Source organism: Pogoniulus pusillus, chromosome 23 (genome assembly GCF_015220805.1).
Source record: "Pogoniulus pusillus isolate bPogPus1 chromosome 23, bPogPus1.pri, whole genome shotgun sequence".
In the NCBI taxonomy this organism is placed as follows: domain Eukaryota; kingdom Metazoa; phylum Chordata; class Aves; order Piciformes; family Lybiidae; genus Pogoniulus; species Pogoniulus pusillus.
The window spans coordinates 17,898,860-17,918,491 of record NC_087286.1 but is presented as its reverse complement, the minus strand read 5'-3'; the positions used below and the strand labels follow the sequence as shown (position 1 = coordinate 17,918,491).

The 19,632-nt window shown below is 40.6% G+C and overlaps 1 protein-coding gene across 2 annotated transcripts in view; it reads right to left on the bottom strand.

Annotated features, from left to right (window-relative positions):
• Positions 1-19,632, bottom strand: part of PTPRN2 (protein tyrosine phosphatase receptor type N2) — a 705,188-nt gene that overhangs the window by 392,054 nt on the left and 293,502 nt on the right. For both annotated transcript variants that reach the window (XM_064162805.1, XM_064162806.1), the window contains one exon: positions 8,791-8,870. In XM_064162805.1, the coding sequence (XP_064018875.1) occupies positions 8,791-8,870 (80 nt within the window). The remainder of the gene's footprint in view (positions 1-8,790; positions 8,871-19,632) is intronic.

Sequence of the window (19,632 nt, the reverse complement as noted above, 5' to 3'; positions counted from 1 at the left end):
GGGTCTCCTTCTATGGAGACTTTCAAGGCCTGTCTGGATGTGTTCCTCTGTGATCTGTGTGAGATAGGATTGTCCTGCTCTGGCAGAGAGGTTGGACTTGATGATCTCCTTGGGTCCCTTCCAACCCCTAACATCTTGTGAGCCTGTAATCCTCTGAATTATCATTATGGTATAGTCTTAGGGTTTTGGGGGTTGGGTTCTTTTGTTGTTGGTGGTGGTTTTATTATGCACTGTTATGTTTTATTATGTTTTAATAAGAAGCATTTAATAAGAAATATTTTTCCTATTTTCTATTTACCATGAAGAAAACAGAGAATTTACAGGTGCTTCTCGAAAAACTATGGCTAGATTAAATCTAGCACATCATTTGACTTCAACCAAGGCAAAGCTATTAAATTTCTCTGAATTTGGAATGTTCAAACCCAGAGAAAATATTTCCTGAAGAGAACAAAGGGATTTAGCATGTTTTCTTGAAGATTAGATAATACAAAAAAGATGAAGGAGTTGCAGATTATTACAATTAATCTCTTAATCCTGCATACATTTTTTTGTCAGACAATGGAAAACATCATCTCCAAATAAGAACAAGATCAAAGGTCTATAAATCCAACCCACATCTTTTCTTACATGTGAGGAAGAGAATCTGTAATTCAGGAAAGCTCAGGGGAAAAAAAGGCTACCAAAGCTTTTTTGACCATAGTCAGTTCAAAAAACAACAATTCATAAAAAAATAATTGCTGGCTCTGAAGTCACAACACCTTCTAATAACTGTGCAGGCCATCAGGGAGCAGCAGCTGCTGCTGAAGTAGCCTTCCATGCACAGGAGAAAAACTACTCAAAATGAAGGCAAAGTTAAAACATACAACTGAATAGTGCCCACAAGCCCTTGTGCTAATAAACTTCTCTTATCTTCAAAAAGTATTCCAAACCTCTCCAATAATTCCTTGCCTGCCTGTCAAGAGCTGATTCTTTCTCTTGCCAGATACTCTAGCAGTAGGTTATGCAAGCTATCAGCAGTAGGTCATGCAAGTAGAATCATAGAATAGAATCATAGACTCAAACAGGTTGGAAGAGACCTCCAAGCTCATCATAGAATCATCCAGTCCAACTAGCACCCAACCCTAGACAATCAACTAGACCATGGTACTAAGTGCCTCATCCAGGCTTTGCTTCAACATCTCCAGGGATGGCGACTCCATCACCTCCCTGGGCAGCCCATTCCAATACCAATCACTCTCTCTGCCAACAACTTCCTCCTAACATCCAGCCTAGACCTCCCCTGCCACAACTTGAGACTGTGTCCCCTTGTTCTGTTGCTGGTTTCCTGGCAGAAGATAGTTTTTGCTGTTAAGAACTAAATATTTTGGAGGTTACTGACCAGGTTCTTACATATTTGTTTTTCTAATAGGATTTGGTTATTCTGTTTTGATTCCTCCCTGATGCCTTCTACTTTTCCCCCTAGAAATAGTTTTTTTGATGTCTGTTTCCATAGGAAAAAAAAATCCATAGAAATTCTTGCAAAACTTACATCCTTTTTCATTTCTGTGTGCTGGTAATGTCTAAGTCATGCCTGTATTTTGTGAATACATCCAAGAACAGTGACTCCACCACCTCCCTGGGCAGCCCAGTCCAATGGCTTCTCTTCTATAAAAGCCCAGTCAGGAAACCCAGAAGAAAAAGGCATCTGTTCTCTAATTGAAGTCCATGTTTCTGATGGACTTACTGTTATTTAGACCTACATTTAAAGCTTATTATGTTTACACATGTTCTGGATTGCATATAAAGTAAGGAAGAATTAGAGGAATATTTTCATCAGTGCTGCATCCTGGTGGGCTTTTGTTGGTGATAGTTTAATAGTTTGCCCGATAGACAAAAGAAGGTTAAAAACAACCTGGCAAAAATACCAAAGCCTCTTTTTTAACTGCAACCACTGAAACACTGCAACTGCATCTTATGAAGTTTAGGCTTAGGATTAAGCTATCAAATGAACACCTACAGGGATGGCAACTCCACCACCTCCCTGGGCAGCCCATTCCAATGGCAAATCACTCTATCAGGATGGATGATACCCAAATCCTCTGGGTCTCTGTAAGGGTTTAGTGCAAGGGCTAGCCAGCCTGCTGACCCAACACTAAAATGAGGGGAAGAGTAGCGCACACACAACTCAGGGTTGAGATAAGACTTAAATAAAACATAAAATATCATAAGCACAATGCTTAACTGCCTTAGCTAGTAACCTAATCAATCTAATAGTACAATGCATGATTACCTTATCTTAGCCCATTTGCAGAAGTGCAGTGAAATACACAAGACAAAAAAGCAGCATAAAACAGAAAGCCAAACCCAGTGCTACCTGAATCCCACCCATTCCACCGCTACGCCTGCAGAAAAAAAGCCAACACCCAAGAACCTGGAACTCAGAAGCAGTAACTGCAACAGGAAACTTCACATATTGCAGTCTGAGCTTCAAGGCTCTTAATACTTTGCTCCAGTTAGCACTTTCATTTTTGAAGTGGCCATGACTGCAGCACAGTACGAATAACAGCAGCAGGTTCATCTCAATCCACGACAACCTTCCTAACTAAGGCTTTTGCTGCCAGAAGCCCTTCACCTGCTCTTTCATCCCAGGTCATGTTTGCACCTCCTTCCCAGGATGCACTTCCACAAATTTTGTTCTAGAGAACAGGCTGGGGTTGGCTGCCCCTGCACACTGTTACCAAAACACCATGCTTCTGGAGAAGTGCCTTTTCATGTCATTACTTTCCTGCAGCAAAAAGGGCTGGCAGCCTGATTCTAAGATGATTCTGTATGTAATTGAATTGTGTGGGGTTTTTTAATTGTGTTTGAAGTAACAGCTATTTTTCTCATAGAGCCCTGAAGTAACACCACTTTCACTCACAGTTTTTTATTATTTGGCTGATATGAAAGCTATCACTTACAATCACAGGATTGCTAATCATTGTATATTAAAACCAGGATATTTTGTTACACCAGATAAAGAACACTTTCCTGTTTATACCAACTAAAATAGAATCATAGAATCAGCCAGGTTGGAAGAGACCACCAACATCATCCAGTTCTAGACAATCCAGCCCTAGACAATCAACCAGACCTGGCACTAAGTGTCCCAATCCAGGCTTTGCTTCAACACCTCCAGGGACAGTGCCTCCACCACCTCCCTGGGCAGCCCATTCCAATGCCAATCACTCTCTCTGCCAACAACTTCCTCCTGACATCCAGCTGAGACCTCCCCTGGCACAACCTGAGACTGTGTCCCCTTGTTCTGTTGCTGGTTGCATGGGAGAAGAGATCAACCCCACCTGGCTACAGCCTCCCTTCAGATAGTTGCAGACAGAAATGAGGTCTGCCCTGAGCCTCCTCTTCTCCAGGCTGCACACCCCCAGCTCCCTCAGCCTCTCCTCACAGGGCTGTGTTCCAGGCCTCTCACCAGATTTGTCACCCTTCTCTGGACACATTCCAGTGTCTTAACATCTCTCTTGAATTGAGGAGCCCAGAGCTGGAAACCATGTTCTCCATGGTGTCTACAATTTGTCTGCATGCATAGCTTAAAATTGTTAGGTTTAGCTTGCTGATTTAGGGGTTTAGGCTGGAATAGATTTAATCACTTCCTAAGGTGAACAGAAGGACATTCTGAAGGTTTCTGTTGCAACAGAAAGTGGTCCTATAGAAAAAAAAAAATATTTCTTTCTACAATCAGAAATCTCACAGTTATTCTGACATGAAAGAAGTGTACATTAAAAAAAACAAATGCATCCTTACTAATCACAGCAATAAATATCACAATCAGAAGGAAGTAATCAGGGAAAAGTCATAACCAAAGAAACTTATTCTTCAGGCCTGAGGCACATTTCTGTATGGTAGCACCCATCACAAGTGGTATAACTCATTCCATTTTTCAGCAGCAGAACAAGGTGGGAAGGAAATGACATTTAAAAAAAATCATTAATCATTGTTTTAGACATTTTGGAGTACAGGAGACAATTCAAATACTGAATCAGTCTTCAAAACTATAATGGAAGGATTTGAGGAAAGTAGTTTAGGTGACTTGATGCCAGAGCAGGTGAAAGGGAATTGATCCATGACAGAGGGGTCAAGAGATGAAAAAAACTAAGGAGGATTGACTGGACAGAATCAGGATTTGCAGCAAAAGACTTAAGAGAGCCAGCAACAGAAAAAGAGCTGTCAAATTTGCACGTTTCACAGTACAGACCAAAGAATTGTAATCCTTCTTAAAGCAGGGCAACAGTAAGTGAAATCAGATGGACCTCACAGCCTTCTGGCTACGTTGTTCAAAGTTTCTGACACAGAAGCTGTCAGTTCCCTTCAAAGGTGAACTTAAAATTATTCAGAGACACACTCTTTGTTATCATCTCTGACAGCAAGACACCTAATTGCATGGTCTACAAAAATCTAGAGAGGGGGGATGAATTCAGCCACAGACTTTTATCTTGCTCTGCTCACTTCATCACAGATGAATTATGATTCTGACAATGACTGGGCAATGAACACTTTCAACAAAGAGCAGGAAAAAAGGGAAACCAAGATGGTATGTCAGCATGGAAGTGCTTGTGACTGAAGCAACAAAGTTCATCTTTCTGAGGCTTCTCACAAGACATGCAAAGCTTTTGCCAGAAATCAGCAAGACAACCAAGGCTAGTTATAGCCATTTAAAAAGGACAAAAAGGGCTCTTAGAGAAGTCAAACTTTTTATCCAGAAATGGAAGTTTCTTGCTTTTGATGAGACATGATTGAGGTCCCATCCCTAGAGGTGTTTAAGGCCAGGCTGGATGAGGCTGTGGCCAACCTGCTCTAGGCTAGGGTGTCCCTTCCCATGGCAGGAGGGTTGGAACTGGATATTCCTTGTGGTCCCTTCCAACCCTGACTGATTCTATGATGTTGCACAAAGAGTGGGATTCTGAAATACCTATAAAGCAAACTCATTGCTCATAACCATACTGACTTTACTGCAATATTTAGATTAATAGAGTTATTTCTCTGCTAGACTTCTACTGCCCTTTAAACAGAGGAGAAATCAAATCCACATTCATTTGTCTAAATGATATCATGTGCAGAGTGTAATTACTTCTAGAGCACCTCATCTATGTCTAGAGAAAGTTTGTTCCTTAAAAATGTTGAGACAAAACTAAACTGCATCACTGAGCCTAGTTTCTTAAATGGAAATAGGCCAAAGGATGGCCACTTAATGCAGGACATGTTCTGTATTATAAGCACCAAATAGGTGACACTGGCAAAATATTGGCTGACCTGATCTGTAGTCAAAATTCAAATGAAGACATTGTTAATGTGAGAAAGCAAACTATCCACAAGCTTAAATTACTGTGTTGTCAGATTTCCCTTTTAATTATGTAGCCCTACAAATTGGGAGGGGGAAAAAAAAAGGTAATCAAAACATTTACACAGAAGTGGAACTGTGGATTGTTGGGAAAAAAAAGTTTTATCAGCAAGAACATAGCTTGAAGGATTTTAGAGAGCTTTATCTTTCCTCAAGCCATGTGTACACCAAAAAAGAATAGAACTCTTAAGTCTAAGAAAACATAAGATGCCATTTTTATTATCAAACTCCCATACTTCTGCTTTTCAGTAGCTATTCTGTCATTTGTCTGTTTGCATTGTTGCTAAAGAACCTTCTCTAACTAGTGCAATTGTCAAATGCCACAGGGGAGGATAAAAAATATTAAATATAGTTCCCTATAGAGAGACCTAAATAATGCAAGGAAAATATCCATTTTGGTTACAATAATGTATACTACATAAATAAACTGTTGCACAGAAACTGTTTCTGTGGATACCAGAGCGACATGCACGTACATAACATTTGCACAAATCTGGGTAATTTACACTCCCTTCTTGTGTCTCCTTGTTCTGTTGCTGGTTGCCTAGGAGAAGAGACCAACACCCACTTGGCTACCACCTTCCTTCAGGTAGTTGTAGACAGCAATGAGGTCTGCCATGAGCCTTCTCTTCTCCAGGCTGCACACCCCCAGCTCCCTCAGTCTCTCCTCACACAGTTTGTGTTCCAGGCCTCTCATCAGCTTTGTCATTCTTCTCTGGACACCTTCCAGCATCTCAACATCTTTTGAATTGAAAGGCCCAGAACTGGACACAACACTCAAGTTGTAGCCTGACCAGTGTTGAGTACAGGGGCAGAATATCCTCCCTCACCCTACTAGCCACACTATTCCTGATACAGGAATCATGGCCACGTTTGCTGTTCCACTCTGAACTTGACAGGAATTTCTGGTACCATGCTCCTTCCCCAAAAGAAATATTTTACCATTTGTTCTATGGAAGGTATTCCATACCTAGGCATATCTTTTGTCTTTTGCTTCCTTTTCCATTTCAACCAGAGATTCTAACCTCTGTGAGCTGTGAGAAGCAGAAACTGCACTTGGGTTTAAATACAGGTGACAGATCGATTGAAATAAGAACAAATGACATTGTTCTGCTTTCTATTTCTTCCCAAATAATTCTTTGAACCACTTCTAAATAAGAACAAATTATATTGTTCTGCTTTTTTCTGCTTCTTCCCAAATAATTCTTTGAACCACTTCTGTTCTTCAACTAGAGGTTGAATTGTTGTTTTCATTAAATTATCTAGTACTACACTAAATTCTTACTCCAGAACATTAATAGCCTATTTAGACCTACAGCTTGATATGTAAAACTATTTTGTTCTCCATATGCAGTATTTTTACCCTAATGTACAAGGGATTTAATCTGCCACTTTGAGTACAGTCACTCAGACTGGTAAGGATTTTATACATTTCTAAGATCAACTTTCACCTTTAATACTGTGAATAATTTAATATCATTAATAGGAGTTCTCATTAGACACTGCTCACCCTCTATCCAACTCATTTATAACTATATTGAATACCATAGTCCCAGAAGAGATCCTCCCACTTTTCTGCTATCTCTACCCTTTTAAAACACCAATAATTTTTTCCCCCTAATCTCTGTTTCTTGCCTTGTAACCAATTACTGAGCCATCATCTTTGTGATCCATATTCCACATTCTCAGACCTTCTAGTGAAAATCCTCATCAAAAGTCTTTGGCAATCCAAGTAGGCTCTACCAGCTGGATAATATTTGTTGATCCCTTCAGGGAGATTAATTAGGTTTAAAAAGGCAGAACACTGTTAGAAAAAAAGCCATACTAATTTTTCCCAGGTAAATCATCCATGTTTAAGTGTCCTGAAATTCAATCATTACTTTATTGAATTTCCTAGTTTTGACAAGAAATACCTACAGCTTTTTGACCTGTTAAAGTCTTTTAACAAACAGAGTATCCCATTTGCTACTCCAATTATCAGTTAACAAGACCCTTTTACAATGGAGCTGCAAAGGAAATTCCTGGCATGAGAACTACTTCAGTTCTTTCTATAACTAAATTCCTCCACGAAGAAGGAGAGGGAGAAGTCAATGGAAAGTTTTGGGCTCTGAGTGCTTATTTAAAGAAAGATTTTCTCCTATTCTCAAGCAACATTACAACTTCTTTACTCATATTTTTTTAAACCTGGATTACTTGCAAGCCAATCAGGTATTAACTCAGTTACCTCTCAGAAAATATTTCTTGCAGTCAACAACTCCATTATACAGTTAGCCAAGCTGACAAGAAGCTGATAGGAGTCCTTAAAACAGCTCTACTTTTTCAGAAGCATCTTAGCCCCCAAAATACAACACTTAACTCCCAAGATCAACTTGCTGTTTAAATGAGAGCCAATGGCACCCTGACCTGTATCAGGAACAGTGTGGCCAGCAAGACAAGGGAGGTTATTCTGTCCCTGTACTCAACAGTGCTCAGGCCACACCTTGAGTTCTCTGTTCAGTTCTGGGCTTCTCAATTCAAGAGAGATGTTGAGGTACTGGAACGTATTCAGAGAATGGCAACAAAGCTGGTGAGGGGCCTGGAGCACAGCCCTGTGAGGAGAGGCTGAGGGAGCTGGGGGTGTGCAGCCTGCAGAAGAGGAGGCTCAGGGGTGACCTCTTTGCTGCCTACAACCTGGCTGTAGCTAGGTGGGGGTTGGTCTCTTCTGCCAGGTAACCAGCAACAGAACAAGGGGACACAGTCTCAAGTTGTGCCAGGGGAGGTCTAGGCTGGATGTTAGGAGGAAGCTCTTGGCAGAGAGAGTGATTGGCATTGGAATGGGCTGCCCAGGGAGGTGGTGGAGTCACCATCCCTGGAGATGCTGAAGCAAAGCCTGGATGGGGCACTTAGTGCCAAGGTCTAGTTGATTGGACAGCACTGGTTCCTAGGTTGACTGAATGATCTTGGAGATCTCTTCCAACCTGATTGATTCTATACTTCTAAATTGCCTAAACACCAGACCAGCGAAGGTCTATTTCTACCATCTTTTGATTCAGAAAGTAGAGGTAAAACATAGTAACAGCTTTGCTCCCTGGGAAAGATGTAATGGAACAGAGAAGGTAGGAGAGTCTTGTTTACAAGTCACCAATCCATCCTACAAATTCACAACAACAGTGAGGAAATTTCCGCTGTGCCAGACCTTGACTAGAAGTCTCTGTGTGATCTGTTTCCCTGACAAACAAGGAAGCGCCAGGCAGTTTTAATTGACTCATAGATGTCAAACTGAAATCTCCACTGCGTGTCACTCACCTCTTGACTGTCTCCCTCTGTGATGTCAATCTTCTGGGTGAATGGCACATCTCTGTGCTGTTTGTAGTGCTACTGCCCGCTACATGGACATGTCAGAGGTCAGAGTTTAGGAATGGAAGACAAGGACTTACCTGCTGCTTTCGCAACATCTGCAGTTGAAATGTTTTGGAGGTTTGAGTGCACTCTGAAGGTCACAGCTGGTCCCAGCACGCTGGAAGAGATTATGAAGAACTGTAAGATTCCTAATCAAGAGACATGGCATAATATTCCTTATCAAAATAGGTTTTTAAAGAGAACCTATTAAGACACCATTTAGCCCTCTTTCTTTTGCTTCATTAGCTACATTTGCATACATTTTTATACCTCTTGTGGTTTCTTGTGTGTATCTTGTGCCCATCTGAAAGAATTTCAATGACATTAACTAAACTTCAGAATGCTTCTGTAAATACTATTCTTATTATAAAGACGGAGGCACTGGATGCATTATTCACCCAGACACAGGGCAGATCACCACTGGAATTCAGCAGCCAAAGAAGATGATGCATAGTTTCAAATTTCATGTGCCTAGCATCAGTACAAGCTTAGTTCTGTTGTCACATTGCAGGTCAGAGGAGCAATAGGGAAGCACACAACATTTAACCTGATCATATCTTCGGTGAATGTGTGTGGGGAAAAGACTTTCAATATATCTGATCCAAGAGGTAATTTTGATCAAAAGGATACCACAAATTATTGACCTTCTAACAACAAAGGTAATCATCTCTGAATGACTTATGAGGGGAAATCACTGGATTTTGTGCTGGTTTTTTGGAGTATAGTCTCATGGTCCTTTACGGCATGAAAATGTATAAGGCATTTACAAAGGGAGGTTGTGATTAGACAGATGAAGGACTGCAGAGTAGTGTTGAGGGTTTCACATACACAAATTTGACTGTGCATTTTTAAAGAAAAATAAATACATATATATGTAATGTTGCATTGATTCTCCTGATAAAATCCAACTTAAAAGCACATCTCATGAAAGGAAAAGAGAAAATCCAGTTCCGATATCCTTAAAACTACACTAAAGCACACATATATATTATTATATATTAAGGGAGTTAAGAAAAATACATATATAGATACACAAATAAATCTATTTCTGCAGAAAATGGCTAACAAGAGACTGTAAAAAGCATCATACAATAATTTCTGGGGGAAAGAGTGCAAGGGCTCAACAAAGACAAAAACAGGCACTACTATAAAAGTTCACTTATATATTATAGAATCATAGAACTAACGAGGTTGGAAGATACCTCCAAGATCACCCAGTCCAACCTAGCACCCAGCCCTGTCCAATCAACTAGACCATGACACCAAGTACCCCAGCCAGGCTTTGCTTGAACAACTCCAGGGAAGGTGACTCCACCACCTCCCTGGGCAGCCCATTCCAATGCCAATCACTCTCTCTGACAACAACTTCCTCCTAACATCCAGCCTAGACCTCCCCTGGCACAACTTGAGACTGTCCCCTTGTTCTGTTGCTGGTTGCCTGGGAGAAGAGACCAATCTCACCTCACTACAACCTCCCTTCAGGTAGTTATATAGAGCAATGAGATCACTCCTGAGCCTCCTCTTCTCAGCTTTACCAAAGGCATAACAAGTTTCCTCCACTCCTTCCCTTGTCTATTTTGCTTCTATTTTTGGCCCAGATCTCACTCCCTGTGGATGTCCCTTTACCCCACTCACTACAGCTATGCACTTCATGGCATCATTAGTTCATAAAGGTTTACAACTGGAGCATTTCAGCAATCCAGCACAGGCAGTGAGTGGTAGAGATTTCAGGAGTGAAGCCTGGCAGGCACCATCTCACTATTCTCTACTGACTCCACTTGGATAATCCAGGAACACAACGGAATCCGAGTTGTGCCCATGTACCCGTTGACACAAGCACTGTCACATCTCCTCACTGGTGGTGAGGAAATGATGCAAATAAAGAGCACAAAACGAGGTGTGGGGTAGTGGAAGGGGGAAGGTAACACTGCCCTATTGCAGGAAAGAAGAAATCTCAGAATCATTTCAAGTATCCAGCCCTATATTGCTTTGTGGGATAATGCTTTTTCTCTACTGTAACAGTTAAAAGCTTGAACGTAAGGAATCTCCTGACCACCACACAAGCACAGCTTCATTAGGGCTACTTACAAAGTACAGCAAACAAAGCAGCTCTTGTCACAAGTCTTTGCACGTTGATACTCTGCTGTTTATTTAAAAGCAAACAAAAGACCTTGAGCTGACTTGGTCAAAATTGCATTTCTGCTCAATGTTTTGGGAACGGACTGCTTCAAGGAGCTCATAAAATGAGATTTTTCTCATGGGGTGCTTCTGGCAAAAGCACTCAATAAATAAACATTTCAATAACAATAGATGCCCTTTGGGGAATTCCTCACTGTTCATTATGTGCTGGATGAGAACGTTTAAACAATAACAATAATTATTTGATGACAAAATAATCTTTTATCTTTTTCTTTTCTTTTTAAGACATTAAGAAGAAGTCAACCAGCCTGGGAAAAGGTTCTAAGATCTATAAAATGCAACCCTGATACTTCCTAACCAGGAATTTTACATCTGAAATGAGACTGCTTTTTCATGCCACTGTCAAACCCTCAGAAGCCTAAGCTCATATTAACTGCAATTGTCTTTACATCACTCTAGATATGGAGGTGCAAAGTGCACACAATTGTTTGTGACCCAATGAATTTCAAGCAAACTATTCCCACAGACCAGGGAGAGCACTGCCCGTTAGCAGAGGCATCTGTCCTGGCTGGTTACATCCTGGCTGGTTACATCCTACCAACACTCAGCCAGCTGAAGGGTGTAGATGAAAGCAATCAGAAATGGAAACCACAACTCCCAGGCTGAGGCATAACCTACACCTAAGACTGCAAGATGACAATTGTTAGATAGTGTCATTTTTAACATAGAAAGGCAATATTTTGTATCAGATTTTTTTGTCTTTAGGGTTTGTATTTTCCACCCCAAGCTGCACACTACAATTACATCTATGTAAATTTGGAGTTGACTTCTGACATAAGGGAAGTGGGATGTAAATTTGGAGTTGACTTCTGACGTAAGGGAAGTGGGAACTTACACCCACCTAAATAAAAGAAGGTGATGAAATTTCAGAGGGCATCTGAGCTACACTACTATAATCACATTTACCATTTTTTTCCCCTAATATTTTGTGAGGGATTTCTTTTTTTATTCCTGTGAAATAAAGGTAAGCAGGTCTGGCTTCAAGGCTAATAAACAGTGACTTCTCCTGACGCAAAATGTTGTCTGTTGCAATGATCTGCTAAATGTATTATCTGAAATTTACTGACTAATTACCCCCTCTGTTGGCTGTCACAACTTCTGGTTTTTTTTTTCATTTCAATAATGCTGCCTTCAGCCATAATAGGATTTTTTTTTTTAACAAAGACATTCAAAGCATATTGCAAATTGTCACCCTTATGTGCTGTTGTCTTATATTCTGTTTACCAGAGATGAAATAATTACAGTGTTTATACCAAAATGACTTGAAGGTTGATTGCTGATTTAATAATATCCCCACCCCCTTGGGTTTATATTTCCCATCTGAAGGTGGGAGGATGCACAACACGCACAGAAACAAACACTATTTGTGTAAAATAGAAATATTTCCTTTCATTAATTGTTTTACTGTCTAACAACATTCTTATTACGTTTTGCCTGTCAACAAATAAATGATCTGAATAAACAGAGCTGGAGCATGATCAATATGGTTGGTCCATATCACTTTCAAGCTGTGGGTTATAATTATATTTATGAATGACAGAATCTGAATCTCCATAAATTATGTACCAGGCTTTGCATGCTTGTTCTTCTCCCTCATGTGTGTATACTTTAGTATTACAATATCATACAGAAGGTTTTACAGTGAAACGCAGTCACAGTCTATCATACCCCCTAGTGGAAAAGGATTTGAGAAACAAGTGCCAACATGGCTATGTGTATTCTTGAAGATGAGACATAGAGCTGATGCCAGATGGAAATGAGTTGAGCTTACACTGCATTTGAAAAGGGAAAAAAAAAAAGAGAGAGACTAAAAAATACAGACAGAGAGCAATTTCTGAAGACTGGAGCAAAATGAGGAGATTAGGATTGGATACTCCCAACATTAAATATTCTCTTAATGACCCTGTATCGTAAAACTGAGCTTGCTTTAATAAAGCTTAGGTTTGAAATTAGAGCCACTGCTTGTCTATATGTTCATTTCAAAATCCTTTAATCTCTGGAGGTTAAGAAAAGCAATTAGTAACGCTCCAGAGGATTCTGCAAAGTAAATTTTATAGCAGCAAAGGTAATTGTCTCAGGAAATGTTTGGTGGGCTTGAACTAATGACTTGCGATGGGTACACAACTCTGTGCTTATTGTGTTTGGGAATTTGAAGGTTATGTCCATTGTTCATATTGCAGTGAAGCCTCCTTTGCACCACCTCCATTTTGGAAATATTTAAAAGCTCCATGCTGCACCATAGATGTGTATATATATATGTAGCTATATAAACATGTCAAATCTTATTAAGAGGAATAAGGCATATGATGAAAAGACATGGTTTTGTAATGCAGTATGCTAATATGACACAATTTCCAGAGCAAAGTAAAGGCAGAAAATTACATCTGGTCATTGTCGTAGAATACACAAATGGATTAAGAAGCACATAGTTGTTAATTTGGTCTCCTTCTGATATTCAAATCAGCTGTAAATCCATTAACCACAGGTTTCACTATAATTTCTTGACCAGGAATGTTGACCAAAAATTGTTTTCTATAATTCTGTCATCCTCTATTTGTATTAGAAAAGCAGGTACCTGCCTGAACTTCAAAGATTCAGGAAATCCACAAAGGATGTATTATGCTGACCTACTACAAAATGACTTTCCTGAACTGTTCAGTGAAGAACACTGATCATCATTCAGACTTAATAATAAAAGGGCACATGTCTCTCACTCAATATCTTTACTGTTCAAAGATTTGCTTTATCTTGCACCTGAACTGAACAAATGTCAATGTACAGCTGTATGCATTCTCACATTTCTACTGGCATATATGTGCTACAGCTGGTGACCAATTAACAAATGTTTTCTGTCTTAACAAACTGATCCTCTCTCTGGAAACTCTTTAAAATGCTTCTTCATCTGCAGAACATCACTGATCCACAACATGCTGCAATACAGCTGAAAGTATATGATTCATTCATATTAATGTCCTTGACATTCACTAGGCATAAAGTGTTTGCTTGCAAACATTGTCCACAGAAGTGAGATCCTGTAGTAAATATATAGCTAGCACAGAAAGTTAAAGGTTTGTTGATCACACCTTATGTCTAACAATAACCAAGAACTAAAGATGAAAAAGCAAAATGCCTACTAAGGGAACATTAATTACAGTGCTCATCAGTTAATGGTTGATTTTGGATCGTTCATTAGAGTGCTTTACACCAAACAGCTGGGTAAAGTGTAACAGAGATCACAAAGATGAAGTAGATCAACAGTTTCAGAGCAATCACCTCTTGCAAATGTAGCTACACCGAAACAGAACTTAGGTTTGGATTTGATGGTTGCAGCTCAGATTTACCAATCTCTACAAACTTAATAAACCAGATATTTCTTTGGACAAATTGTACCACTCCCTTTTCTCTCCCTTTGTTAATGACTTGTGCTTCAGAGTGACTTCATGGAGCATTGCTTTAGGGGGGGAGAAGAGGACACTACAAGGTAGAGGAATAATGAAACGTATTTTGACTGACATATTCCTGTATTAGAATAATTTCAAGACTAAAGTCACAGAAAAGACATGTCTGGTCCAGAATGGGATGATTTCCAACAACATCTGTTGGAGGGTAGGAGAGCCCTGCAGAGGGATCTAGACAGGCTGGATGGGTGGGCAGAGACCAATGGGATGAGATTTAACAAAGCCAAGGGCAGGGTTCTACACTTTGGCCACAACAATCACAAGCAGTGCTACAGGCTGGGGACAGAGTAGCTGGAGAGCAGACAGGCAGAAAGGGACTTGGGGATGCTGGTAGATAGTAGCTGAACATGAGCCAGTAGCACACCCAGGTGGGCAGGAGAGCCAATGGCATCCTGGCCCGGATCAGGGAACAGTGTGGCAAATAGGACAAGGGAGGTTATTCTTCCCCTGTACTCACCACTAGTCAAGCCACACCTTAAGTACTGTGTCCAGTTCTAGGCTCCTCAATTCAAGGGATGTTGAGTTTCTGGAACGTGTCCAGAGAAGGGCAAGAAAGATGGTTAGGGGCCTGGAGCACAGCCCTGTAAGGAGAGGCTGAGGGAGCTGGGGGTGTGCAGCCTGGAGAAGAGGAGGCTCGGAGTGACCTCATTGCTGTCTACAACTACCTGAAAGGAGGTTGTAGTCAGGTGAGGTTGGTCTCTTCTGCCAGGCAAGCAGCAATAGAACAAGGGGACACAGTCTCAAGTTGTGCTGAGGGAAGTCTAGGCTGGATGTTAGGACGAAGTTGTTGGCATAGAGAGTGATTGGCATTGGAATGGGCTGCCCAGGGAGATGGTAGAGTCACCATCCCTGGAGATGTTCAAGAAAAGCCTGGATGAGGCACTTAGTGCCATGGTCTGGTTGGTTGGACAGGGCTGGGTGCTAGGTTGGAATGGGTGATTTTGGAGGTCTTTTCCAACCTAGTTGATTTTATGATTCTATGAACAGTAGTCCACATTTGGGTCTCTGATACCAAGCAATATTAAATGATGGACTTGCAGTTCTTTTTAATTCATCATCAATTTTACATTAATCATGAAATCTACAAATATCAAAATTGACCCAATGCGCTCACACCAACTGACAGTGCAAAAGGTGATGAAAGAGTATCTTCAACAGTTTACAAACTGGTTCATCTCATGTGAAAATTGTTTTGCTAAGCCTAGACTTTCAATGGTTTTTAAAAGAGACAGTGCTCACTTTAGAGACTGGTGACACACTCAGTTTGTCCTATTTTTATTCTTCACAGAATGCACCTTCTGATGATTACTCAATATCTATGAATAATTTGCAGTTTTAAAAATCTTTTTTCTATTAATCTGTCACAAGCCATGAAAGTTGACATTTTCACCATGCTGAGTACATGAAAGTTGCCAGCTCTGCCTCCCGTGCAAATAAGGCTCTTAATTACAGCATTTAAAAGAGCAAAACACACGACTGCTATTCTGGTTTTTTTACAGCAAAAGACTATTTGGGCCCTGAGAAAGTGGGAAAGTCTCAAAATGCTGCTTAAATGTACAGTGAGTTTGCTTTCACTCCCTAAAGGTTACATAAAAACATTATGTCATATATACTAATAAATAAATACCTGCATTCTGCTTATATTTCCATTCTTCTTCTTTATACCTTTTAGTGTGTGTATATATATCTATATCTTTTAGTCTGGTACACAAACAGCAGATGGTTTTAATTTTTAGGCAGTAAGCACTCAATGCATTTTCCTGACCTCAGGTCTACTTAAGCTCTGCACACCTCTGTCATTAATGGAGCCTGTCAGAATAACATGTAAAATTTGTCTACTGGGATGATAGTCATCTTATGCTCAGTTTGCACAAGTGACTCTTAATAATTAACAGCAAGACTCATGTGTTAGGACTTTTGCAGAGGTAAAGGTTCAGCATGCTCATAGCTTTGATAGGAGCCAGCTATGACACAGATGAGAATTAAGCAGCATAACCAAAGACCAAACCCCCAAGTTTGCTACAACTGCAATTCAACAAGCTGCAAAGCTACAAGTGCTATAACCAGAGCTCTCTTGCTTGCCTACTTAGGAACTTGCTGGCTTCTCCTTGAGCTCTGAGAAGACCACCTAGAAGATTAACTTGTGAACTCTCCTCATAGCCAGGTGTGTGGCAGAGGCATTTGGTCTCCAAGGGAGACACTGCAAGTAGGATGTATGGAGCTCTTTCAGTTACACCTACAGATGTTTATTTGCTCCAGGTGCCTTTATGGCTCCTGAAGAATGCAAACCCTTCCACAAGCCGGTTGTTGTGTAGCTCATAGGCCTGGGTATACAATATTTATTGGCTGGAGTGTAAAAAATAAAAGGACAGAAATACTATTTATCTTTTTGAGCTTCATACAATCAATTCAACCATCCATGTGACAGAGAGAAAAATGCATGGTTTTGTACAAGGGAATCATAGAATTAACCAGGTTGGAAGAGACCTCCAAGATCATCCAGTCCAACCTAGTATCCAACCCTAGACAATCAACCAGACCATGGCACTAGGTGCCTCATCCAGGCTTTTCTTCAACACCTCCAGGGATGGTGACTCCACCACCTCCCCGGGCAGCCCATTCCAATGCCAATCACTCTCTCTGTGTAGAACTTCCTCCTAACAACCAGCCTACACATCTCCCAGCACAACTTGAGACTGTATCCCCTTGTTCTGGGAAAATCAGGTAGCCATGGGCAGGAGGATTGAGAAAGACATGAGATGAATTTATCATATTTTTAATAAGAGACTACTCTTCTCTGCATCTTAATCTTTTGCTTTTTCTAACATTAGTTATTCTACTTGTAGACCAAGCTTTAGTTCAAGAGAGGCTCAAGAAAGACACAAAGATAAGATGAATTTATCATATGTTTTATAAGGGACTATTCTCTGCATCAGAATCTTTTGTCATTTCTAATATTAGTTATACTATTTGTAGACCAAGCTTTAGTTCAGGAGTGAGAATCACAGTTCTCTGTTTCTATTCTCATATCTGTCACCAAGTTCTGTACTGTCTTAAGGAAAATCAAATAAACCACCTCGAGTTTCAATTTACCCATCTGTAGAATGGAAATGATTACCTGTTAATAATATGTGAAAAACCCAGTGGCACATATTCAGTGAGTTATGTGAAACAAAGCAGCATATCCTGCCTACCCCACAATGTTATGAGCTTTAATTTTGTTAAAAAGGAACATAATGGGATTCTCAGCCAGGGAGATGAGCAGTAGAGAAATATGAAGTTAAATAAAGACAGATAAAACTCAGAAGCTCACTTATCTGTAAAAATATTCTGAGCAGGAAACTATGAGCACATGGAAATATATCTGTAACACTGAATTTAATTCTGCTTTTCATTCCAAAGGTGCTAATCCTCTGATTTAATGAGATTAAATGCCCTAATGGAAAGTAAAACTTTGTACATTTTTGTTTATAATAGCACACACACCCCAGATTTTTATAGTCATTCTATTTTGTCACCTAGAATTCATAAAGTGCTCCAGGTCAAAATCTTTCTTGTCATTTTAATGTATTTTTATAGCTTTTTTTCTAGCAGGAATGTTACAGTGGAGAAGGCAAAATTATCTTGGTTATATGCACATTTATTAAAGGAATGCACACAAAATATATTGTACCTCAGGGGGAAAAGCCATGAGACTAATGTAATGCTAAGGCTGAGAAATCACTCATTTTTAAGTAAAGGAATGCATAGTTGAAACTTCCACCTTATTTTTGTTTCCTTATCCTCATTCCTTTTAAAATTGATGTATCTTTATATTATAAATTAGTTGTCAAATAAGACAACATGTACCAGAAAACACAATGTAATTTCTTATAAAAGCCTGCATGCCATGAGTTACAGCAGTATAATTCTCAGACAATTTGTTTTCCAGACTCATTAAATCCTGTGGAAGAAGCCAAGTTTGAACAAAAGTAGTTCCATTATTTCTGAGTCATGCTTTCATAGCATTTTAAACAAGATGATGCCAAATAGCCTTAGCCTGTTGGTTTGTTATTTAATTTTTCACAAACCAGATGCCAGACAGTTTGGAAAGGCATATCTCTGTATTGACACCAAGCATAGGACAGTTAAATTGAAATAGAATCATAGAATCAACCAGGTTGGAAGAGACCTCCAAGATCATCCAGTCCAACCTAGTACCCAGCCCTAGACAATCAACCAGTCCATGGCACTAAGTGCCCCAGCCAGGCTTTTCTTGAACACCTCCAGGGATGGTGACTCCACCACCTCCCTGGGCAGCCCATTCCAATGCCAATCACTCTCTCTGCCAACAACTTCCTCCTAACATCCAGCCTAGACTTCCCTCAGCACAACTTGAGACTGTGTCCCCTTGTTCTATTGCTGGCTGCCTGGAAGAAGAGACCAACCCCCACCTGGCTACAACCTCCCTTCAGTGCTGCTTAATTTCTGGACAATGAAAGGAATGGAAATAAAAGAATCATTCTATTGCTGATACCCTTAAGGAGAGAAGGATGAATGATTGCAGTGGGAGGTGTTCCTACCCATGGCAGAGGGTTGCAATCATAGAATCACTGGATGCCAGGCAGCCTCTAACCATCACATCTCCCACCAACCACTCTCAAGGGGTCAACAAGGCTCACGTAACAGCTGAGATAAGAAGTTGTCCTGCACGCACTCTAGGAACCTTCTAGACTGCCTCCTCTCTGCAGTATTAAAGTCGCAGCAGATGTCTGGCAGGTGTGGTGAATAGTCCTCAAGGGCATAAAATGGGCTTGAGCATGTCCTGTCTTATTTACCTGCTCGTCTGCCTGGCAGCCAGAGGCGGGAAAACAGGACAAAGAAACTCAGGCAACCCAGACTGGTTTAATCCGGTCACCTGAGAGGGGTTTCATGGGGCCCACACCTCTGCCGTGTGCAAGGCCTATGCGCCCCCCATCTTTGGAAGGCAACAGCCTGTGGGTTCTGACATTCTTGGGGCTACTTGGGTGATTGCCAGAGGTGAGTGGGTGATTGTGTGGCCAATGAGACCATTAGCCTCGGCCATTACCCTACAAATGGGGGTGAACAGGTGAATAAGGAGCTTGTGTGCTTGTTCGTTCCTCACTCACCTGCTGCTCGCCTGTCCGTCACCTCAGCCGCCTCAAGCCGCCTCAAGCCGCCTCAAGCCGCCTCAAGCCGCCTCAGCCAGCAGCTGATTCCACT